Genomic DNA, 25,140 nt, shown 5'->3' with positions numbered 1-25,140 from the left:
GAAAAATTAGTTTGCCGACACGCGGAGTGTTCAGACACGATGCTTTCCACCCGGAAGCGAGTGCCAGCTCGACGGAGTGGGGGGGAAGAGGGCGGCATGCGGACGCCACCGCGCGCGCGCTGCTCTCACAGCTGATGCGCGGTGACGTCACTAAAACAAAGCCATGCGCGCTCGGGTCGGCGGCTGAACGCGAGGCCGAGCGAGCGAGTGCGAGTCTTTGCGCGAGGCGCAGTGGACGCGCACCACACATTCGTCGTCCGCAGACACGGCGAGGTGCGCCTTGCGCCGTCTCGGTGTTGCGAGTGTCGCTCGAGTCCGTCGTCGTCGTTGTCGCCTCCGCGTAGGCTGAGCGTTGTCCTCGCCTAGGATGCCGTTCATATCCAAGGACTGGCGTAGTCCGGGCGAGGAATGGGTGAAGACAGTCGAGGGCTGGGAGAAGAAGAAGATCCTCGAGTGTGCCAACAACAAAACCCTCTCGCTTCTCCTACGGTACGTCATTGTCCCACGTTCCATCACGCGCTCTCGCTCTCTGTCAACCTCGTTCGCTCGCCGCGCCGGTCTCTCTCTTTCTCGCACACTCGTCTACCCTGGTCTACCCGTCGCCCTCGTTCTTTGTTCATTTCGCGACTCAGCGCGCACAGCTGTTATTCCAGTGTTCACATCGATCCGACTGACAGCACCGTTTGTTTACATGCGAGCGCGAACGTCCTCGCGTTCGCGCGACCTGCCGCTCGTCGACTCCATTTGTTTCGCGAAAACGCGACGAGACGCGTCGTTCGAATGCAGCGAGTCATTGTTACTCGTAATGCTCCTTAGAACTTCGGCCAAGCATCGAATTCCTCTCTATTGCGGCTCTGCTACATATTCGCGTTCTGATCAGTCCTCCGTTTTGCAGCGTATCATGACGAAACTCGCAGTAGTACACGAATGAAAACCCAATTTTGCTCAAATATCCAAAAAGAAATCTGAAAATAATTGTTGGAGCATTAAAACAATCGTGACAGATGTTCAATACATGATGAGCAATGCTGCAAAAAGTTTTCACGTACATGGTGAAAATTTTTAACTACTTTGAAGAAAGTAATTTCTTCTGGTCTAGGAAAATAATTTTCAAATCCGTATCTAGCTGAATTATCAGATATTTCAGCAAACCCGTTCTTTCCGCGCAGTATAATTAATCTCTCACGAACGTCTAAATCAAACAAGATAGGAATGTTAACACGGCTCGACTGCTACTCTGGATTTTGCCTTTGTTAGCGATGCTTTACGACCGGTTTACCAGAGAGGCTCGTGCCACAATTTACCATCATCACGAGGCTGACGAGCGGCGTGTCCTTGCGCGAGTCGATTGCTGCTGATCCTGCGGCGCGACCCGCGGGTGATACCATGTTATCCAGTTGGCTCACGCGAGTCTTGATACAAATGATTTCCAAGTTTCCCCGTGCGGAGTGTAACGCATATTATTCAAATTGATCTGCAAGATGTAATACGTGTAATATTACTGCGACGCGAAATCACAGTTTGTTTCTCTTGGCCGCGACTCTTTTATCTTCTATCTTCTCTCTCTCATGAAAGCAACGTGCAGCTACTCCTAAAACGCAAATCGAATTGTATCTAAGATTTTTTATTTCCTTCGAATCATCTGGTTCGAGTGTCGAAATATATTAGTAAAAATAGAACTGAAAGATGTGTACTTAATATATGTAAAATCGCTCTTCTTTCGGGAGAATGGAAAATGCGGGAAAACGTGGAGTGCGGACGGTGAAAAAGGCAGGCCTATTGTATCGTTCGGTCATTTTTCATTGCGTTATCTCGCCGTTCTTCAGGTTGACGTGATTGAGACTCGAATTGATCGCCGATGCTCCGCGCTGCGGCTCGTGGGTGATACCATTTCTGGCATCTCTCCCGTCGACGTAGAAGTAACTTTTTATCTCTCTGCAACGCGTTACAAATATATTACTACAATAAAAAGTAAAATTTACAATATTGAATTTTATATTTTGCTTTCAAATTAAAACTCTTCTTAATTCGAAAACCTGAGTGATCTTGTACTACATCCAGAAAAAAATTGTTTAAATTGATAAAATAGTTTCTTTAACACTTGGTTTTTTTTTTAAGTAGAAGTGAAAATTTCTTTGAGAAAAATAAAAATTTATTCGATTTCAAGAAATGATGATATTTTTAAAGTAAATAAATTATTTAATTTAAACAAATAATTTTTTTAATTCGAGGCAAATGTAAAAAGTAACTTAGTTGTTCTGATTTTAAAAATATATTTCTTTTATTTAAATAAAGATTTCCGTTGCATAATCAAACCTTTCTTTAATACTAATAAAAAGGAACAACCAACGATTTTTTCAAACCAAAGAAACTTTTCTTTAACAGTATAGTAACGCATAAATTTCTTTGATTCAAACAAATGTTTTTTTTTTGTGATTCGAAAAAACTTCTTTGCGTGTAACGCAATTAATTAGCTTTGCCTCTGACATTTCCTCAATTTTTGCGATAGAAAATAAATATCGAAACCTGTTTCTCTTTAATATAGCGCGAACTGAAAGTAAAAATAGTTATTTCGCAGTTACCTCGGCGTGGATACGCGCAAAAATCAGCAAGGCTCGTTCGTATCGCGAAACCGATTCACGTACGAGATCTAGATTTTGATCGTATCGATCAACCTGAACGTTTTGCACTGGGATTGATCGAAAATGGCGAGAATGGCATCGGGCTCTCTGTTGCGTGCAAAAGAGAGTCTATTATTTTCTGTTATACACGCAGCGTTGTATCTCGCGAAAGAGTTCGCACTCGTGGGTTTCCTAACGTTCAGTTTTTCTAAGAATTAATTAGGCGTTAATAAGAGTATCGGCATTACCAGGCATTGTTTTTCTCCTGAGAAAGAACGTCGATTCCACTTAAGGGTATTCGACAATAATAGAAGTAAACATGTTTGAACTAAGTTGCGTCATATTCTTCTAGTCATATTCTTCTATCTTAAGTTTTAAAATGTAAGTTGGTATAAAAGAAAAAAAATATAGTAGATTTTCTGCAAATCTTACATCTTAGTTCTTTTAAAATTAATTTAATGTGAAATAGAAAATTTAGTAAACTGTACAGTAGAAAAAAATGTACAGATTTCCTATAATCTTAAATTTATGCTTTAAAAAAAACTGTTTTATTTAGGAGTATTTGGTTAATACACAAAAACATAATTAACATTTCTATTTTGTCTTTGATTTTCTGAAAATATATAGTTTATAATGATCCACATTTAAAAATACATCTCTTCTGAGAAATATTGACCGTGTCTATAAAAACTCTTTGCTAACGATAGAAATTAAGTTAATCGCTCTCTTGCGCGTTCTATTTTCGTAATTTTCTAAACAGGCATTTTTAATTTTTTTTTAAATATATCGATGATTGCGATACATTTCAAAATTAATGTAACAAATGTGCTTGCTGCTTCGAAATTCATAACTTCGTGCATGTTAATACAATTTCGAAATTCGAATTCAATTAATCAGGGCTTACAATTATATATCTGGAGACCTGTCAAAGACAATCCTTGAGACAACCAGCTGGTGGCGCATCACGATTTCTTCGACCGGATATTGAGCCCATTGTACCTCGTTGCACCAGTTGTGTTTGTGGCCGTGACAGACTTAGATAATTAGAATTGCAGCGTATCCAGCCCGCGCGAGCGCGGCAGAAACAAAGAATTGCACCGCGATTCTTTGACGGTTCGCTCGCGCTCTTGCATCTGGAAGCAGCTGTAACCGCATAAACATACTCCTTCCCGCAACTTATTACGTCTCGTAAAATATCGCGGCTGGCGAGCGAGCCAGTGCATGGGATCTTATTGAGATTATAACAGGCAATAGGCAATCGATCATTCTTGTCACTCGCGCGGCGTTTTCCGTTTGCAAATTTGACTAGAGAAATCGAGAGAGTAACAGAGTATTACAATTAAATCATCTACGGCCTACGGAAACAACTGCAAGCCAACAAACAACATTTTACAACAAGTACAAATTTACGAGTTACGATATTTCGATCTATTCGTGTTATTACTTTCTAAATTTATTCAAATTGCAATGCATTATGGAACAATAACTTTCCAAAAGCCCAATTTTCTAGATTACATTTGACCGAAAGCTTTCTCTTCTGCCTCTAGGAAGCTGAAGGTGATCGACATTCTTTCTCAGGAGAAACACAATATAGAGTAACGCCGATACTATAAAATCGTCTTTTTTTATGTCGAATTTATGACATCGCGCAGATTTATGCCAATTGATTCGCAATGCGAACATTGTAATTGCTTCTTATTATTACGCTTCCGTGACGGCTGAAAGTTTTAATAAGGCAATAAAGCGCTCTGTAATGTCACTTCTGCGTATTATCTTTAGACAATGATCTCAGCTAAAGCTGGGCCACTTCTTCGTTCCCATCTGAAATCGGATAATTATAATTATTTTACTGTACGTTCAATCGATACGACATTTAACGCTTAATTGCAACTTAACTCTCTAACTCCAAATAACTGATAATCGCTACGTAATGCACGCGAGGCGCGAGAAGTTTGTTAATTTGTCGAGAACCCGTTACAGATTTGCAATTACGTGTTCTCGAGAAACAAACTTTGATGACGTGAACATTGAATTAAATAATAAATGGATGCAAGTAACATTCATTTACTAGAAATTGCAAATATCACATTATTTGCATTACATTTATATATATAATCAATACATTAATAAACAATGTTAATTGCGGTAATGTAAGTAATATGTTAAAATCACGATATCTAATTATCATGTATTTAATTATTTGCATTATATACATGTACATACAACTATTATAGATATTCACCTCTTTACTCATACCACTTACACTTACCTTTATTGATTAACAATTCGTTGAATAAATATATGATGCACGAAGCTGTTTCTCTCGCAATGCGAATGTATTTCACAGATGTATTTTATTTTCGTTAGACATTGGCGAATATTTGGCATTTTTCATGTTGTTTGAAACAATTTATTTTTCAAGTCGTGCAATCCCGCGCAGTGTTCCTTTCCTTACGATTCTAATTAACAGCACGTGCATGCGTGCGTGCATGCGTGCGTGCGTACGTGCGTGCGTGCATGCGTACCAATGTGCATCCGGATTTTTTGCAAGCATAAAAGTCCCGAGCGTGTACATACGTCGTACGTACACGGCAATCTGCAACACTTTTATTAGTGCATTGCGTTATGTCGTAAATATTCCCAATATAAGCCACGTTAATTCATGCATATTGAATATTCCTATTGTTAATGATGGCATCTATTTTTAGAATAAATAAAATATTGCCGAGTAACAGCGCAATATTATATACGTGCCTGAATATTATACATAATCCAGTTGCAAATTTTCTTCATAATCAGTAAGATTTTCACATAATGATTATTTTGTTACACTAACAGAAATGTAAGTTACATAATCGAAAACAGCATTGTTCTGTTATAAAATGTACTCAAAAACTCGCGTATTTTAATTTGCGTTATAATTTGCTGATTGAAGTATTTTCTTACCTTTATATTTCCGCGTATCCTCGAGACGCTTACAAAGGAATGGCTATCAATATCATGTGAAACTCACAGTCGTTGCACGAGAGATTTCGACAGAGCGCTCGACTTCGTCGCGCTTTCTCGCACTCGCTCATAAAAAAAACCGTTTTATCTGTTTTCTTCCTTCACGCCTGATGAAGACAAGCTACGGGAAATTAAAATTAAAAGTTAATAAAATTAAACTTGAGAGGAGGCCAACAAACGGCTTTTTAATACTCAATAATATTTTTTTTGTATAATTTTATATACATTTTCAAGTTCTTTTAAACTACGCGCCGTTACTTTAAATTTTGGGACGCAGTTCTTAAATTGAACCGAAATATAGTAATGATATCAATTTAATATTTTGATATCATCTTTGGTCCAACAATTATAATACTTTCAGATGTGTATCTAATTAAATTTTTAGACATTTTCAACAAAACTCTCTTATGTATCTATGATAACATCTATAATATAAATTGGCTATTTAACATTCTTATTGAAAAAAAGAACACGGGTTCCAAGTTCATCGAATAATCCTACAGTACAGTGTAAATACGACAGTTTCGATACATGTTAAACAAAATCGACCATATTACAAGTTCAAACAGACTCTCTGGGAGAAGCAAACAGAATTAAAGTTACGAATCGTGCTCTTCGACATTTGGCATTGACAGTACTGCCCTATTCCTTCGGATTCGCCGGAGAGAAGAGTCGTTTCACGTTCTCGTCGATGAGATTAGGTATCTTTCAGCGGGCTAGGTCAAATTCTCAAAATGGGGAAAATACTGGCGCGTGTCTTTCGCCGGTACGGAAGTGGGTCGCGACCTAGCTACTAACGTGACCTGCGCCAATTCGCAATCCTCTCACAGAGGATGTACCCACGCAGCCTTGATAAATTCGGTTAGACGCCGTAGCCTCTTCGCATGTGGATTCGCGTCGAAGCGAATGTCGACTACAATATTTCGCGCAGTAACAATGGAAACGTGGAACATGATACGATACAATGAAAACGTGTCTTGTATTTCTTTTTACTTTTATACGTTTGATAAAGAAGACGTCTCTTCAATCTCTTTCACTCTACTTATCCCTCGCAAATGAGAGTGTGAAGTATTCAAGGAAAAGTCTTTCAAATAAAACGATATAGTTTTCCTTCTAAGAGAAAGAAATATCTTATTCAATTTAAAAGCATATTTATATTTAAAAAAAAAAAAAAAAAATCTACACAGGGATCGGAGTCGACCTGGTTGTAATGGAGTAGTGAGGCGCCTTTTCTGCCGATATTATCACGACGCGCACACGCCATGATTTTGATACAGTTAAATGAAATGACTGGAAAGTACTATGAACGGGCTGTGCATTGCGTGCAGAAGAATTTAAAGTCCGGTTTTCTCCGTTTTCCTCGTCGACTTTAATATACGGCCGATGCGCCCGCCTGCGCCATTATTTCGACGATTCAACCGTATGTACAACCATCCTACGCACGTTTTCCCAGCCTGGACGGGATTAGATGTGGTGCGCGCACCACGGAAGGGTCGGTGAACTCGGTGGAAGTAAAAGTTTCGCAGTACTGGGCCGATCTCTGTATTCGCGAATTAATTATTCGCGCGTTGCGAAGTATAAAGCTACCACGCCACTCCGTACTGTATTTCCTTTCGTGCGGAATTATCTCGTGTAAAATATCACCGTTATCCGTCTTTATTGTCGAGTTTTCCAGGCTGGTCTGATCGACGAGTGTTTTGTCACGGAACGAACATTGCTTGAAATACTAAGTGCTTGATAAAAACGTTAAGCAAACACTGTTATTGAAACGAAATATTAGAACATTAAAAAATGGAATATGCAAAAAGCAATAAACGAAGGTAGTAGGTGTAATAAAAATATATATGTACCTATGCATGTAAACAGGAAAAAAATAAATAAAATTCTCAATACTTAGTCATATAAACTTTAACATGTTTTACCTAAGCAACATTCCGATTTCTTATGCTTCTTTTGTGATTTGCTCTATTCTTGATCGATCGTTTAGTGCATGTATACATCTCTTGCATCTCTCGTGTCGCGGGAAGCTCGGTAATCCTCAGTCAAAAACAGTTTTATTTTTCACATCCTAAAATAACAGAGACTTTAGGCAGTCAACAACGAAGCTATATCTGATCCAAATTCAAGCGCGAATTATTTATTACCGCTCGGTTATTTATTACCGAAATTTTGTTGCTGAAAGTCTCCGCATTGCTGTAGGCCTATTTTTCGCGTCAAATTTTTCAAAAGTTTGCCTCCACTTTTTTAGACATCTTTACTGGGACGCATCCAGCTCGACCGTTTTGTATCGTAAAAGAGAATGATACTTCGAGTACAGTGAATGCACTTGCGTTATACATCCGTCTCCGTATATTGCAGAGAACTAAAATAACCGGTGTCCTTCTGCGGCTCGAAACTAGAAAGAGAAATATGAAGAGACCGCAGAAACTTTCGAAGCCATATTTATCTTCTATCAACGTATTGTACTTATAACTTTGAAACTGTGTCATTCATGGCTAATATAATTTCTGTGATATATATAAATGTTATCGACATAACATTTAGCGGAGAAAAACTCTTTTATTATTATTAATCACGAAATCAAATATAAAATCTCTGAGATTGCAAATTCAATACTTTCAAAACGAAAGTGAAGGCCTCCATTTTGAATTCATAATTTGTGAACTACACCAATGTTTTAATAATTTATTTAATATCTGCTCCAACTGGTTTATTATTAAAATAAATCGAGCAATCTTGACACCGTGAATAATATGACGTCAAACCGTATATTCCAGTATATGATGTTTGGCCTTCTACACTCATAAGCCACAGAACATTGACGTGACATTGATCGCTCCAGTTGCAAGTTATCGATATTGTATAGAATGTATAGTGGAGTATTTTCCGCATTTACGGTTCTTCATTCGCTGCATACACGCGCGTTTACACGTTGATCTCTTGTAATGAGCGCTACAAGTAGTTACGTAACGCTGTGGGCCAATAGTACAAGATCTGTACCTCTCTCTCTCTTTCGCTCTCCGTTTCTCCCCTGCGTCATGTAAGTGTATTAATGTGAGGTTCCCCATGGGCGATTTGACGACCTTAAACGCCTCGAATGCTTGATTTGAAAGGGCAAGGGCACGTACCACATTGATCGACGTGTTAAAATCAAAAATGCTCTCTTGCATCCATTCTTGCTCATGCGGAAAAATCACAAATATGTCCCGCACGCGAGGCTGTTGCATGTGCGAATATATGCACGAGTTAACATACAAGGTCGTCGTTGCGTCCCTATAATAGAACGTTCGTCGCCGTCACTTGCGTAGACAGAATATATCATAAGCGTGCGACGAAAGAAGGGCGACGAAATACACCTAGATGATGAAGAAAAAAAATTATCTTAAAATTTTATTATGTACATATATAAACGATCAATTCAAGACGAAAATTTGTTAAAATTTGAAACGATGTAATTTTTTAGATTTACCAGTAAAATATTTGCCAAAAGTTCTTAACGCAAAGAATCAAGACAGTTTGTTGCGATTTGATTGCATTTCTTTAGGATTTGAGAAAAGTTTCTTCTATAACAGAAATTGTGTAGAAAATTCTACTACGAATGGCAAAGTTAGGCGAAGAAATCTAGTATCTCGCGATTCTGTATTCAAATTTAATATAACGTTTGCCGGATTTTCAAATCTCTGCAATTGCAAATCAAGAGAATTTTAAAACCTTGAAAGAAATCGAGTTTCTATGCAGGAGTTTTTATAGCTGAAAGCATGAATAATCGCGGGAAGAAATCGGAACGCGTTATATGCAGCAGAGATTCGATTTCCATTTTCGTATTGCGGACTTCGTATTTTAAACGGGCTTATAAAGAGGACCGAAATTTAATAAGTTTATCGATCGCGGATGCTTCAAAACTTTAAAATTAGCGAAGATGGCCGCGATTCCCGTCCCGACGGCACAAGCGTGAATTAATTCCCCGACATTTTAAAGATGAGAATAAATCTTGTGAATACCGGCGTATGCATTAGAACTCCTTCTTTATAAATAGAACACATTGTAATCCAGTGACAGTTAAATAACTGATGTCGCATCTATTAAGAGGCTATAGAGTCATTCTGCGGTAACACGCTGATGTCTAATGCGATTTGCTGCAATTCCAGTGCATTTTTCCGCTTCCTCGGTCTTCCCATCAGCCGTGCAACTAGAATAAGAATGTTATTGTAGTCGATGAAAGTGGCAGTTAATGTCTACTTACAAGGTGTGTCCACGTTAATTATGGCCAGTGTGCTATAAAGCAATTACGGTTCCCGTTGATGGTGAAGGTATCACTCTCTGAACGGATTCGTCGTGGCCTGTTTAGCGGATTATACCCTGAACGCCTACGCGTGTTTTTCATCCATTTTGTTGAATACCAACACGATGATCATATTAATATTATTAACTCATAATCACTTTGTAGTAAACTGTATTCACTCTTCTGAACTGTGTTGTAGATAAATCAAAAGTTCATTATTTTTTATACAAAACGATATTATTTGTTTAGCTAAACAGCCAAAAAATATAGAGTTTCTTGTGAGAATAATTAAAATCGATTTTATTAAAAATTGATCATTATTATCTGAATATCTAAGCTTGAAGTAATTTAAGCTAATAATTATTATTGATATTATTATTGTTATTAAAGAATATCTTAGGAATATTTCAATATGATATTTTTACGTACATTTTATGTGCTTGCGAAACAAAATGAGAGACTGTAAGAAAACGAGTTTAAGTCCAACAAAATTATTTCTTGAACATTATTGGCCACGATAGTCTTTCCATAGTCGAACCGAAGCTAACTCTGCTGAGACGTAGCAGCCGTGAGTACGCTGGAACCGGTCGTGGTGTATTGTGCCATAATTGGGATCCGTATATTAGTGCCTCCAGCGTCTCGCAAGAAGTATTTTCTTCGCACTTCTATTCGATACAAGATAAATCGTAGATTTAAATGAATTATGTGGTGGATAAATAAAATAAATTAAATTTTCATTATTATATTAATGTCATATAACTGAAATATGAGAAAAATGGACGAAGCAACAACGATGAAGTAACATATTGATGTAAAATATTGAGAATGAATAGAATATTTATAGTTTTTTTAATAGACAAATTCTATACGTTACGCTTCTCATCTTAACAAATTCTTTAAATTTCAACAAATTTTATGACCATTGTGTCTAAAGAACATACCTTTTTTTTTTACAGCGGCGAAAAAGATGCTGGCGATAAGAAGGAGAAAGACAAGAAAAAAGGTGAGTAATGTAGTCCATAAAACTTGAAGACTTATCGATTCCAGCCGACGCGAGACCTTCGTTAGCTATAATTATAAATCCAAGTTTATTGTAAACTTTTCCTCTCCTTCGTGTTACAATATTAATGATTCAAGTCAACTATTCATCGAAGATTTTCAAATAATATATCGAGATCGAGTAATTTTTTTGTATCTTCTTGTCAAGCGATAAAAGTGAAGTTTTTAACAAAACAAGTGAAGATTTCTGACGAGTGTTTTTCTTAAATTTCAGAAAACGCCGTCCAACCACATTGTCACATCACGCTGAAGTGTACACGCGAGGTGAGTGACTCCTTCCGGCCTGGTGTCTTAATTTAGACACAACCTTGTTGCAAGAGGAAAAAGAAACTGGGATTTACCCGATAGAGACAGATTGAGTGCGGCGAGTAAGGAAAAAGAGCAAAAGAATACCAGTAACAAACTGTCGACGGCTCTTGTATTTCCTATACTTAGACGTCGTAGTGAGAGCAGGATCATTATCCATTCCTAAATTTACAGATCGCCGGCTTCAATGGTCTAAGCGATGCTCTGAAGAGGCTGGATTTCCTGTCCGCGGTACACGACTGCCGTCGATTTAATTACATAGTCCGTCTGCTGGATCTCCTGGTCAGTCACAGAATGGGTGGTCTTAGTGGATGCGCTCAAAGAGTGCTCTTCAATATGCTTGAAGAAGTCGCTCTGGAAGGTAAAAAAAGAATATTATCAGCTTGTAAGGTGAATCCATCGTAAAATTTACTTGGCGATTTCGCGATATTTCTTTACGCTTGTTAATATTTCTTTTTCTAAAGAGGAAATTGTTCATATTGAACAATTATTCTAGTATCATTGTCGCAACAACAGACGGGAAGGCTGCGGCGTTTAATAGAGAGAGTTCGAGCCTTCAGTGCTGGATGTTGTTGGGGTGGTAGACCCTTGGGCTCCGTTATCCTTTGGGAGAAACATAAAGCAGCTCTGGAGAGAATCTTACAGATCGCTTCGTCCATTACCATCACCCAGGTAATGTATCCAAAAGAATCAAAGTTAGTATAGTGCAATTTCATTTTTTACAAGAAAATTTATGAAGAACTTGATTAATAATGGACGAGTTATTGTAGCCGGACGAGGAACAGCAACCTCAGTGGTCGGACCTGCCGCCCGAGTGCCGTCGAGAGGTCCTCCTACGCTTGAGCGATCCTCGAGACATCGAAGCCTCATCTGAGGCATGTGAACACCTTGCCATTTTAGCGCAGGAACAGCGAATCTGGCGCGAGCTTGCCCAGTATCATTTCACACCGCAGCAAATTACCACCACCAGACAAAATAATCCTGGAAAAGACTGGAAAACCATATTCACTATCGCTCGGAGGTATGATTGTTTTTTTTACGTGTGACTGTATCAAAATTGGGTCAGCTGCAAATGCCAGTTTAGCATTCAAAATTGTACGTTTGTCAGCGCTATATATTTTATAACGCGCATGTCTTTGTTTCATCCAGGTCGTTTGGATTACGGGAGGAATACGCCGAAATGATACAGTTATGCCGCAATTGCCGTTGCTTATTCTGGCGGTCGTTGGGCCATCCTTGCATCGCGGATCAGGATCCAGCATTTCAGGAGAAACTAGCGGATGTCGACCAAGCGTCTCTTCACGTGCCGATCCCTCCGCAAACCTTCCTGAAATTTTTCTCGCTGTGAAAGCTTTTGCGACACAACTACAAATGTAAGAGCACGTAAGAATGCGTGGTGTATGTACCGAAAAACGGAAGAGCGGCGTAACTGCCGCTGTGAACGATTGTCGCTCGACAGAATAAATGTGTATGGAAGAAATAGAATGACATTTAAAAATGTTGCGCTGCGCTTAGAGAGACTCTAAAACGTTATCTTCTTGAAAAGTATATTTAACTCGAGATATATTCTCTATCTTCTGTCTCTCAATATACCGTATGAACCTGAAAGATAAATATCGATATTAGGAATATGTCCTTTGAGAAAATTCGACGCCGACCTCAATGAATATCTGGAGGCCTACTTATCTAATGAACGAGCTTGAACACATTAAAGAGGCTCAAAAGCCGCCCAGGAGAGCCAGGAGAACACAAAGACACGTGTGCCTGCACAAACGCCCATCCGATACGCGGATCAATATCTTCTGAAGTTTTAACTTTAATTGCTCCGCAATCAACAATTCGCTCAAATTTCGTTGAGGAAAAGTCGATTCCGAATTCTCTCTTTCTCTCTCTCTCTCTCTCTCTCTCTCTGGTCGTTAAGTAATATTTCCTACTGATTTCCACTTTATCAGGCTCATTCTGTATTTTGATCGAGAGCGATAGGTATTTTCTGGTCAATGGAATCTCCTGTGTAAGTAACGAGATTCTTGATCTAGGTTCTTTTGCTTTGAGATTCTTGGGGCGTGGATACATTTTAATAATAAAGGAGGATATTTCCATTATCCTTCGAGTTACGGTTGTAGAGAGTAGATACTAGTCATATAACGATGTTGTTTAATGATGAAGAAAAAAATTGACGTCGCGCGCCCATTCAGAAGGATTGCGTAAGGATAATTATCGATTTACACCGGCATACTTTTGCGGTATTCGACAAATGACTACGTGATTTTGAGGTAACACCCTCCGAGGTGAGTCTTCGCTGATAATAATATCAGTCTTTAAACGTTTGTTAATGAGAAATGTCAAAGTAGGTTTGGCCTTCTGCAACAAAAACTACTTTTTTTGTTATCTGGAACGAACTCGATGCTACTTTAAAAAAAAAAAGGGAAAAAATTAAATTTTTTCGCGACTGTGTTATCGTGCGAGAGCGCTCTAAAACAATTATTTTATGTATATGATATCAACGAAGACAATCGATCTATTCTTGAGAAATACCTTTTTCTTCCGTAATTACTGAATCATTCCGCCGAAGTTAAGACACAATATGTGAAAAATAGAATGAAAAGAAGGCCATTGTATAAGACCACTTTTAAAATGCGATATATATTTATCAATATATAAATACCCTGTTTAAAAAACCGATAGAAAATGATAAAAATAGATTTAAACTTTATTGAAATTTTTTCTAATTTTATAGCAAAGCTATCGTCTCAATCAAACCACATTTGAGTAACTATAGAGAAATTGTCTGTTTTATCGTTTCTTAACAATATGTAACTTAAACAATTAAGTGCTAAACTGCATGTTTTTTTTATATAATTTGTTGAATTATCTAATCGAATCAAAAATTTACTTTCTGAAATATATATTATATATACTTATTGAAAAAGAATATATAAAGCAAATCGTAAATATATATTGTAGTATAAATACATATATATATATGTAACATATATATTTAAAATGATAGGTAATTTATATATTTATGTAAGAAATGTTGATTATTTATATATATATATATATATATAAAACAAAATCTAAAATTAAAGTCTTACATATAATATTATATTAAATATATATAAACTGGAAACAGGAATGTCAATTTCGATCAAAAAAAACATTGGTTAAAAATGATAAAATTATATATTAAATAACATAAAAAAGACAACAAATGTGATATTTATGTACCAAAAAATAGAGAATTATATGTTTTTTTATCTAATTCTATCGGATCTTTTAAGCAGGGGACGTTGTTTCTCTTAGACAAACATATTTTTGGTGCTCTTCGCGGCTTTATCGCATTTCGAATTTGCATTTAGATTAAACGAACGGTGTGAATTCTCGCGTTTACACCGTTTTTTTTACTGTTCCAATGGCGGAATATCCATCGCATCAAAAAACATTGCGCGTCGACTTTAATTCATAATGTATAGGCTGCTGTCTTTTCGTGCAATATTTTTCTATTCTTTTCTCGTTTCTTTTTTATATATCGCAGCGATGTAACGAGTCGTATAATTCTCGGCAAATCTGTCGCAGAGAGGTTTCAAGGTTCTCTAAAACGACGCAGAAACGACGTTGCTATCGTGAGTTTGCGAATAACAGCTCGATGGTCGTCCGAGTGTTAAACATGTACATTAACTGACTTACAAAGTACAAAACGTAAACTATCATTACTGTTGATCGAAAATGAGACGTAGACTTGGAAATCTCGTCGTCGCCTATATAAGGTGTCAGTTAAAGCAATACAGGGAGATAGCGTGCGTTCTGAACTTTCGGTATTCTGTATGTTCGTTTGCGAAGATAGGTCCTACATTTGCATTACTTACACCGCGCGGCGGTGCATATATTCAAGCTGCTGTAAACCGTCGATGGGAGTTTCTAAAGAAGACCTAAGTTACGATATATTATATAATGTGTATTAATAAGCGAAAAGGGAAAGAAAAATTGTTGTACCTAATCGGAGAATGAAAAAAAATCATACTGCCAAAGTCGGATGCTATTGCATTTATGCCAGAGACGATAACGTTTGTGCAAAACCTTTTCCGTATAACAACATGAAATGTTTTTTTGATATTTGCCGTTTTATTCGTAGCCGAATCTTATTGCAAATCGCTGCATTGACTTAAAAAAAAATGTATACCGACCTAGTCACTATAAAGAGAAGTGTGACCAAAATCGCAGTCGACTCTAAAATCAAGTGGCGACAAGAGCTCAGGAGAGATTCGAAAATCACTGGCAGCTCTCTCATTAATAATCCAACGAACTTGGTCTCTGTAAGGTGTTGTACATATAAATATATGACTATATCGAAGCAAATCTTGCAATGCGGAATTATTTTACTTACATAAGCAGATGTGTAGAGCAGTGTTGTGCAAAATGCTTCAAAATAAACTTTATTTAAATATATGAACGTGAAGTCCCTGAAGTTGATTAATAAACCATTGCCCCTTTTAATTATCACTTCAATTTCAATTGATAAAATGTTCTCTCCTCAAATGATTCTGTTTAGTTAGATTCATCATGAATAGATAAACTGTAAGAAATTATAAGAGAACTCAATTTTTATTGCACATTCTCATTAGGATTATGCAGTAAATTTCAAGATTACGTGTACATAAATTATTTATGTATTGTTTGCATTATGCTCACACAAATCTTTTTCATGTTAACAATTTATACAAGCAATGTGAATGACCAATACACAGAAAAAAATAGGCTTGGATAAATATATATATATTTTAACTAAATAGATCATAAAATTTAGTTAAAAGTTGCATTAAGATTAACTTAAAAATTAATTTTGAAGAGTATTATTTGTATTATTTTAAATTAGAATGTCATAATGTTTCTTAAAATTAGATTAAATACAAAAATAATCATAATATGGATCATTACATTATTTATATTTTATGCAGTAGATTATTTACATTTTATGCATAAATGCCCAACTCTAATCCTCATCCCAACTTCAATCCTCATTCATATTGAACTTGAATTGGAGCTATGTCTTGAGACGAGAACTGTAGGATCCATTCGATATAATAATCGTAGATATATATATATCTACGTATGTATGATGTGTATTATATATATATATATATATATATATATATATATATATATATATATATAATACACATCATACATACATACATATACACACATATGTATACATGTATGTCAAAGAAATTAATATTTATCCAAGTCCACTGTCTTAGTCATAAACTCCTCCCAGGCAACAAGTTGGGGTTATATATCACTTTAACGTTAAAATAACGTCTGGCAACATTTTGACATTGAAATGACAACAAATAACGTCAGCCTGCTTCCTGGACTCTTTAGTAAAACTGCATTTTGATCTGAAATCTGCAAATTTAAACTTAGAAACTAACCAAAGCCAACTAAACTGATTTTGTTCATTCAATTATCAGGATTTTACCAGAAATACTTCAACAATCCTGTGTTCCTCTTTGATGAACAAGGAGCTTCATTGTTTTCATCTTTTTGAATCGTGCGAGAAAATCTGAAAGCACCTCAGGAGTGTTCTCTTTTACCGACGAAAAATTATCAACGCCCTCTAAATTCTGATGCTTGCACTTGGAAAACAGATTGGCAAATGGTAATAACAGAGAGATTTCTCTCTGGTAATAAATTTCTAATAACTCCTGCTCATTGGACATGAAAATGTTTGCTGCACAAAAAGCTTCTTCTTAAAGTTACTGATACTCGGCCCTACTTAACAGCAACCGTTAAAAATTTTTCCAAACATCCGTGCACGTTAACACCACACAAGATGCAACGCAGTAGCCAATCGAATCAAGTTAAATTCTATCCAACTTTGACTACCGCATCACGTGGGAAGTGTTTTGGCGTCCAGTCCCAGTGCAGGAAATAATATTGACGGGTTTCCTTCTTTAAATTGCTTTAAATTCTCTTTGCTTTTCAAATCGTTTTCTGTTAGCCCTATTCTTTCGCTAAAGTAACTGATGACATAATTGGGGGAGCGACGGAAACGTTGCGACAGAAGAACCTTATAAGAGGATTGAATTCAGACTTCGTCGAAAATGGCTGGTGAGAAATTGGCAAAGGGCATTACTACCTTCAGCAAAGAGGAGTATGACTACTATCAGAAATTTATCTCGTCGAAAAAAGAGTGGCCCGGTCTCAAAATCAGAACTGGTAAGAGTAAATTTATTTAGCTACCACATTACAGATTCACAGACATGTGACAATGGCTGTTTTTCCAGCTAAGACACATTGATGTTACACTGTGTTCCATTATGTAAGATTTTTAATGGAACACAATTAAAATTCTATATTTAAATTTCTAATAAACAATAATCTTCCTCTATACAACTTAGATTATATTCATATCATAAATGAACATAATTACTGCATGTTAAACATAAAATATTTTGAAAAGCTGATAACAGTGGCATATTTTACACGCTTGCACTTGGCTTTTTACAGTATCGAGCAGTGTAACACTGTGTCACAGTTGGAACACTTTGTTAGACACAATGTTACATTGTGTCATTTGTGTACCTTGTTGAAGAATAATGTCAATTCTAATTTCAGATTCACAAGTAAGATGTAACATACCAATGATCATTATGGAGCTGTACAGATTGGTACCCTATAAGGAAGGCTCCTACATACACTTTCATCCACTCAATATGCCTAATGTTAAAGTATGTAAGATTGAACTAACAGGAATGATTATAAGTATTAAGACCTGTAACTATTATATGACTTTGATAGGTAAGGCAAGAGACACAAAGTACAACAAATAAGTTTAATAATATGAAGACAAATAATTGAATTTGAATCTTTTTGCAGTTGATGATGGAACAGGAAGGGTGCAAGTTAATTATAAACTTAATCAAAATAAAATACGCCTGATGAGGCATAATAGAGAGAAAAACAGGATTCAAGATGAAAATTTGAAGAGTAAAACAAAAATGAATGAAAGTTCAAAAAAGTTTTCTGAGGTAGTATCCCCATATGACGCAACTGTAAGGGTTTAAGAACATATATACATAAAAATGACAAAATTACCTATCAATATAGATTCATTTTGATTTAGGTTTTTAACTTAATCTTTATTTTTTTCTAGTTCTTAGAAGTAGATAAAGAATAAGTTAAATTAAAATCAAAGTTAATCTGTATTGGTGGAAATGGATATTAAATTATTTTTATTTCCATATATTATTGATATATTATTACTTTCATGTTATAATAAATTAGATTTAATCTCTAAATTCTGGATGTGAAAGAGAAAAATATTGAAAAGATTTATTGCAGCAGTTGTTTTTAATAACAGAATATGGGGACCGAGTGCGAGTCAAATGATTTGGATATGTTAGTTGAAAAAGATGATTACATACACATTACTGGATACCCATGGCTCGACACAAATTTCCAACAGGTACCAAATGTAATCACGACTGAATTCATGCGTAACACAAAAATGATGGTGTACGCGCTTTCTATTGAGTGGATCTCTGAGAAGATGTACAACGATAAGATTGCGAAATGGATAAGCAATACTATTCGTGAGAGATACATAGAAGTGGAAGACTATACTGCAAAGAATAAATAGTAAAGTTTATAATATACAAAAATTATATTGAGACTGTTACATATTTTTAAAGGATTTTATGTATTAAATAATAATGTTTAACATCAGTTGACGACGTTATTATATGACTCTTCAACATTTAAAATACATTGAATTCAATATGGAATTGCAACTTGGTTTCTATCTATAGAAATTTATTAGCCCTGATAAGAATTTTTCAAAGTTTTTATGTAAATTTCTAAATAATTTTATAATTTATATATATATATATATATGTATGAATTCTTAAATATTCTAAGATTCTTCTATAACTTCTGATAAAAAATCTAAATAAGTTTAAAGTATTTTTAGAAATTATTGTGGTTAAGAAATCTTAAAAGTCTTAGAATATTTCTAAATTCAGATATATGAAAAATTCTAAACTTTCTCAATACCTTTGAAATACTCCAATTTGTATAAAAATCAGGGCACACACATAAATAATCTATATTACATATATACAATGTAAACTATTTTATGTATCTATGTAAATAACAGATTATAGAAGATTCCGATTTTATCAGAAACAATGATTAAATTCCATTTTTAATATTTTATTGAAAGTTACACAGAAAGTATTTTAATTACAAAATACTGACAATTTTGATTTGAAATACAAAATAAAATTTATATTTTGCCAATATTTTATAATTCAAATACTAGGATTATTATTTTATCTAATTTGTATTGTTATCTAATTTATAATTTACATTGCTTGTTTGGATAAAAAAGATTCCTAAACATAACGTAAATATGTAGATGTAATCTTGAAATGTTTAGTACAACCCTGAAAATTATGAATGAAATTTTTACCAGGGTATACTATTTGCATTACTTTTTGGTTCTTTCTTCTAAAGCACTCGAGTACACGTCCGTATCTATTTCACGTTGATTGTAGAAAGCGCAACAGAATGTTGCCGAGACGAATGGACTTGAGAATTTCTAAAAAGAAATTATTTCTGTAAGAAGGAGAATTTATGGAAAACAGGGAAAGTGCTAGTGCAGTCCGTCCTTAACAGATGCCGCCGTTCATTTGATCCAGTCTTTTTGGCGCTTTAGCCTCCGACGCCCCACCGTCACTAGCGCGAGAAGTCGTAGGCGCGCGCCGTCGTTCCTGCCCGTCGTCACCCGTCGTCTGCCGTTCGTGAGTAGACGTCCGAGTGTGTGTGTAATCGTCTTCGCCTACCTCCGAGGATGGCCGCGATGCTGTCCAACTGTTCGCGGTTCGCGCCTCGCGTGATCACGCGGAGCAACGCATTGCGGGCCGAGGTAAGTACACTTTCTCGTCACCACGCTGTTTTCTCCTCCGCCCGCCTTGTCCACGGCAGCTGGTGACACTTGCTCGTCCCGGGTTTACGGAATTAATTCAAGGATGCTCGTCACTGCGGTCCCCTTTGCGCGCGAGGATTCGCCCCGGGCCGGCCTTTTTCGTCACGATGACGGTTACATAATCCGCGCTTCTCTCAGCCCGATAATATCCTCATGATTCACGCGGTACCATCGTCTGTCAATCAAGCGAGACGTCTCCGCAATCACCAGGACGAATCAGTCCTCGACAAAAAGATATCACAATTGCGGTATCAGAATCATTGACCAATCGATTCCTTCATCCTCTCTTTTTTTTTCTCGTTCTTTTCACGATTGAAACAATGACTATTTTTATCCCCGGCAAGGTCGCCGTATTGTGTCGGCATTTCATAAGATCAATCGCTCGTTTTTCTCACTGAAAATCAGGCCGTTTTTAACCGGTTCACTGCCCGTACCGAACACATAATTGCCGGAATAAAACTAACTGGCTCCTGTGTTCGTTTTTTTGCAGGTCGCGAGATCGTTGTGTAGTCAAGGTAAGGTTAACGAGAGATGATAAAACACTGATAAGATTCTGATGAGATATAACAAGGATTCTGCAAAAGAAAGACAAAGTCAATTAGGAGAGCTCATCAGTGGAAAACGATTAACTGTAATAAATCATTTTTACAGGACGCACTGTAGTTATCCACACTGAACGTGTGTCCAACGCCAAAGCTCTATTGTAAGTAGTATTACAATCGCATCATTTTATCGCATAATTTTGCTTACACATATTTTTAGTTCTTAAATATGCTGTTAAAATGAAAGTTTAATAACAGCATTGTATATCTAGAAATTAGAGTTTTTTATTGCTATCTTTTTTATTCTTAAATTATAAGCTGAACATAGAATATTAAGGGTTTCTTGCTTGCAGATGTAGAAAGTACAAGACAAGCTATTGTTGGATAAATCAATCGAGACATATACGTTCAACTTCAGTGTTATGTAAGTATGGCGTTTTACATTCCTGTTACAATGTAGATAAATATTTAAGTTAATTTATTCTTTCATGTTATCTCTCTCTCTAAATAGGGGAGATAAGGGAAGTTGTAGTCCCTGCGTTTGCCGAAAGTGTCAGCGAGGGCGACGTGAGGTGGGAGAAGAAGGTCGGCGATCAGGTGAAGGAAGACGATGTCCTCTGCGAGATCGAAACAGACAAGGTATTCAATCTGGACATCCTTCATTTCTTCCAGTTGTAACACGAGATAGAAATAATCGCAATTGTTACAGGGAACATTGGGAATATTTTATTTTTTAAAATTACATTTGTTCGCAGACTTCGGTTCCTGTACCATCGCCCGGAGCCGGCGTCATAAAGGAGCTCTTTGTTAAGGATGGCGATACAGTGAAGCCGGGGCAGAAGCTGTGTACCATCGACATCGGCGCGACTGGCGGCGCAGTGTCCGCACCCGCGGCGAAGGAGCCTGCCGCAGCCGCACCAGCGGCGAAGGCGCCGAAACCCGCGGAAGCGCCGCCAGCAGCAGCAGCAGCACCACCACCTCCGAAAGCGGCACCTCCACCCCCGAGACCCGCGGCAGCGCCGATTCCGCCTCCTGCTACTCAACCACCACCTCAACAAGCACCTATCGCGTCCATGCCAGTTGCGGCTATCAAACATGCCCAGGTATTCACTCTATCAATCATGATTATTTCTTATTATTATGCAACTTCTTCAAAGTATTACGTAAATGGTGTGCTTTTAGTCGCTGGAAGGCGCGAAAGTTCAGCTACCTCCTGCCGATTACACGCGCGAGATAATCGGCACCAGGACAGAGCAACGAGTGAAAATGAATAGAATGCGTCTGCGTATTGCAGAACGTCTGAAGGACGCGCAGAACACGAACGCTATGCTGACGACATTCAATGAGATCGACATGAGGTAATTTCAAGAACTATTGTCTAAGTATTTATCTCAAATCTATACATGTATATTTAAAGATTTTGTCTGTACCAAGATGTGCGTACAAGGTTTGTGCTCGTATGTCTTTTTTTTTTATTTAACGTATATCATTAATTTGCAGTCGCATTATTGAGTTCCGAAAGACGCATCAAGATTCATTCACGAAAAAGTACGGTATTAAGCTCGGGTTCATGAGCCCATTCGTCGCGGCCAGTGCCTATGCTCTGAAAGACCAACCCGTGGTGAACGCTGTAATAGACGGCACCGACATAGTATATAGGGATTACGTAGATATTAGCGTGGCAGTCGCGACACCGAAAGGGCTCGTTGTACCAGTACTTCGCAGTGTAGAAAACAAAAATTTCGCCGAGATCGAGATTGCTCTGGCCGCTATGGGCGAGAAGGCCAGGAAAGGGAAGATCACTGTTGAGGACATGGACGGCGGCACCTTCACGATAAGCAACGGCGGCGTTTTCGGCTCGCTGCTGGGAACTCCCATCATCAATCCGCCACAGAGCGCAATTCTCGGAATGCACGGCGTCTTCGATAGACCGATCGCCGTCAAGGGAGAGGTAAAATTCATCGAAATTCATATTAAAATCCTTCCTCATTTTTTAGTTTTTTAATCTAAACTTTCAAAGCTAGTTGCTTCATCTTTGGATAAATTAATAACTAATGGATAAAATATTACAGATTATCCGAAAGTAGAACACAACTAACCTTTGATCTTTTAATTCTCTAATGTAAACTTTTAACTGTTTATATATATTAATCCTTTAAATGTTAAATTCTATAAGTGTTAAATACTATAATTTTATCGCAAAGTCACTTAACAAACGTCCGTATTCTCAGGTTGTCATTCGGCCAATGATGTACGTAGCCTTGACGTACGATCATCGGCTGATCGACGGACGTGAGGCTGTAATGTTCCTGAGGAAGATCAAAGCCGCCGTGGAAGATCCTAGAATTATCTTGGCTGGCCTTTAATAACTTGAGACACGTTTAACGATACATACGATCACACCGTGGATGAACAAGAGCGCGCGCGAGAGTCTGGAAACTCGGCAGGGAGCCTTCCCGCTTCCGGAAACCTCTAATCACATTGAAACGTTTCCTCTAAGGAACGTACCTCCCGATATCTTGTTTCGTCAATCTCTAAGCCGCACGTGGAAAATCGTAACAAGTGCAGTTATGAGCACGAAAAGCACGCAAACTAGTCCTATCTGTTATTCTTGAATTTTTGTAACGAGAATATTCAAAGCGCATTCTCATTTTACGCATGTTTACAATTCGTACATCGTCGAACGACATAATCTATGTTATTGAAATTTCTGAATGTGGTATCCGATAACGTTTGCCGAACCGATAATCGCGTTCCCGCGAGCATTCATACTTCTGTTGCGCGTCATACATTGATGTTAAAGGGCGAAACGCAGAGAGGCTGGAGCCGAGGAAAGGCTAGAAGGTACTTATCCTAAGTACTCTAGATGTAGATTCACAAGTTAAAAAATAAAATCTCACCAATCTAAGTTTCTTAAGCGTTGTTGAATTGCGCGTCACGTAAGATAAGTAATGCGACTCGCTATTAAAATATTTAGATATTTAAATACATGAAAATGATATTGTTTGCACTTGTACCAAGCATCTGCGGAGAAGGGGTGGGGGGAGGGGGTATTTGTTGCACGGGTATTTGTTGCACGTGAGGAGTTTTACACTCGAAAGAAAGCGGGACATTCGCGATCTTGTAAATCAAAAGTTATTTATTAAATAAACAGATAAATCCAATTAACTTGTGACGCGGCATGTTTTTGTGACGGTGTATGTATATGTTGGCGAGACGTGGAGGAAGAAGCGTTCAATCACATGCTAACATACAAAAGTGGGAGCACACTGCCAAGTCTTGCGACGAATGTTTTGAGCCGCTATTCGTGTATTCGATGCGAATCCATTTGCGCTGTTCCGCGATAACGGCGAGAGTTTTATCTCGCGACTTTTTCATCTAAGTACGAGACGTTTGCATCACAGCTTTATGCGTGAAGATATGCGAGTGCTCTTAGTCCCATTGTAAGATATATTGTATATCATACGATACTGTGTATTAACGAGGAAAACGCATATAAAGCACGCTGATTAATTAACTTCGAATTTCTTTCATTTTAATGGTGCTGCCGACACGAATCGTATTCGCTAATAAGAATTTAATGGTAATGATTTACAATTATATACGAATAATTAAGTTCTCTAAAAATTTTTTTTTAAAAAAGTTAAAACAATTCACTCACACCAGTCTTTGTCGAAATGAAGAAAATACACGAATAGTTCTCGTAAGTTGGCCAATTCGTTTCTCGTGCCTGTAAATGAAGTATGTTTTACGCCTTGCCCAGATAACATTTTTTACTGGTAAGTTTTGCGCGCGATGTGCATGCGAACTTTGTAACAGATTTGCATGCGTTTTGTTCGTAGAACGTGTTACATCGTGTATATTGCTTACAAGTGGCTAGCTCATGTATTGTCCCATGTACTGGCAAATTACATGCAGATGGCTAACATATTGCTAGTCGTTTGCTCCCCAGATAACATTTTTTGCGCGCAAAGTTTGCGCGTCTTATGCATGTGAACTGTGCACGCGGTTGCGTGAGTTTTGCCCGCAAATTGGTTATGCTCATGTATTGTCCGATACACCAGCATATCACATGCAAATGGATACCATTTTGCATGTGATTTGCTGGTGTATTGGATAATTATATTTGCTCGTAAGTTGCTTGCACCCTGATAACATTTTTTGCGCGCAAAGTTTGCGCGTCTTATGCATGTAAACTGTGTACGCGATTTGCGTGAGTTTTGCCAGCAAGTTGAAATTCTGTAATTTCAGATTGAAATGGGTTTAACAAGTGAGTGCTAACGCCACCGCTAGGCGGCCACGCCGCAGGAGATTTTCTCGTGAGTTAAGTGCGGC

General features: G+C 37.4%; 3 protein-coding genes and 1 long non-coding RNA gene across 5 annotated transcripts; 3 read left to right on the top strand and 1 right to left on the bottom strand.

The window, feature by feature from the left end:
* Window positions 1-259: 259 nt before the first annotated feature.
* LOC105196302 (F-box only protein 32) lies at window positions 260-13,832 on the top strand. Its single transcript, XM_011162132.3, has 7 exons — window positions 260-489; window positions 10,866-10,912; window positions 11,183-11,232; window positions 11,449-11,635; window positions 11,771-11,946; window positions 12,045-12,295; window positions 12,424-13,832. The coding sequence occupies exons 1-7, from the start codon at window positions 368-370 to the stop codon at window positions 12,620-12,622; spliced, it is 1,032 nt and encodes a 343-aa protein (XP_011160434.1). The 5' UTR covers window positions 260-367; the 3' UTR covers window positions 12,623-13,832.
* Window positions 13,833-15,649: 1,817 nt separating this feature from the next.
* Window positions 15,650-16,863, bottom strand: LOC120357643. Its single transcript, XR_005574660.1, has 3 exons — window positions 16,754-16,863; window positions 16,242-16,680; window positions 15,650-15,847 (listed from the first exon to the last, which is right to left on the bottom strand). It is a non-coding gene; the product is annotated as an uncharacterized LOC120357643 (long non-coding RNA).
* Window positions 16,864-16,981: 118 nt separating this feature from the next.
* Window positions 16,982-19,061, top strand: LOC105194547. Of its 2 annotated transcripts, none has more exons than XM_011159524.3 (4): window positions 16,982-17,493; window positions 17,893-18,075; window positions 18,154-18,329; window positions 18,638-19,061. In XM_011159524.3, exons 1-4 carry the CDS (start codon window positions 17,379-17,381, stop codon window positions 18,914-18,916), a joined length of 753 nt encoding a protein of 250 aa, XP_011157826.1. In that variant the 5' UTR covers window positions 16,982-17,378; the 3' UTR covers window positions 18,917-19,061. The 2 variants fall into 2 exon arrangements, with proteins under 2 accessions (XP_011157826.1, XP_011157827.1); XM_011159525.3 differs by having other exon boundaries at window positions 16,986-17,493; window positions 18,154-18,305.
* A 915-nt stretch (window positions 19,062-19,976) lies between these two features.
* On the top strand, window positions 19,977-24,329 carry LOC105196301 (dihydrolipoyllysine-residue succinyltransferase component of 2-oxoglutarate dehydrogenase complex, mitochondrial). Its single transcript, XM_011162131.3, has 9 exons — window positions 19,977-20,203; window positions 20,754-20,778; window positions 20,915-20,966; window positions 21,159-21,229; window positions 21,317-21,444; window positions 21,561-21,908; window positions 21,988-22,163; window positions 22,306-22,756; window positions 23,037-24,329. Exons 1-9 carry the CDS (start codon window positions 20,129-20,131, stop codon window positions 23,169-23,171), a joined length of 1,461 nt encoding a protein of 486 aa, XP_011160433.1. The 5' UTR covers window positions 19,977-20,128; the 3' UTR covers window positions 23,172-24,329.
* The last annotated feature ends 811 nt before the right edge of the window (window positions 24,330-25,140 follow it).

This window comes from Solenopsis invicta, chromosome 4 (assembly GCF_016802725.1).
Source record: "Solenopsis invicta isolate M01_SB chromosome 4, UNIL_Sinv_3.0, whole genome shotgun sequence".
Taxonomy (NCBI): Eukaryota; Metazoa; Arthropoda; class Insecta; order Hymenoptera; family Formicidae; genus Solenopsis; species Solenopsis invicta.
This window is presented reverse-complemented; position numbering and strand designations above follow the sequence as displayed.

Coding starts and splice junctions, on each gene's coding strand:
- LOC105196301 (XM_011162131.3), top strand. CDS start 20,129: ATGGCCGCGATGCTGTCCAACTGTTCGCGGTTCGCGCCTCGCGTGATC. Junction 20,967..21,158: donor TCCAACGCCAAAGCTCTATT/GTAAGTAGTATT, acceptor TCTTGCTTGCAG/ATGTAGAAAGTACAAGACAA. Junction 22,757..23,036: donor CGATCGCCGTCAAGGGAGAG/GTAAAATTCATC, acceptor CCGTATTCTCAG/GTTGTCATTCGGCCAATGAT.
- LOC105196302 (XM_011162132.3), top strand. CDS start 368: ATGCCGTTCATATCCAAGGACTGGCGTAGTCCGGGCGAGGAATGGGTG. Junction 490..10,865: donor ACCCTCTCGCTTCTCCTACG/GTACGTCATTGT, acceptor TTTTTTTTACAG/CGGCGAAAAAGATGCTGGCG. Junction 11,233..11,448: donor CGCTGAAGTGTACACGCGAG/GTGAGTGACTCC, acceptor CTAAATTTACAG/ATCGCCGGCTTCAATGGTCT.
- LOC105194547 (XM_011159524.3), top strand. CDS start 17,379: ATGGCTGGTGAGAAATTGGCAAAGGGCATTACTACCTTCAGCAAAGAG. Junction 18,076..18,153: donor CTATTATATGACTTTGATAG/GTAAGGCAAGAG, acceptor ATCTTTTTGCAG/TTGATGATGGAACAGGAAGG. Junction 18,330..18,637: donor TATCCCCATATGACGCAACT/GTAAGGGTTTAA, acceptor TTTTAATAACAG/AATATGGGGACCGAGTGCGA.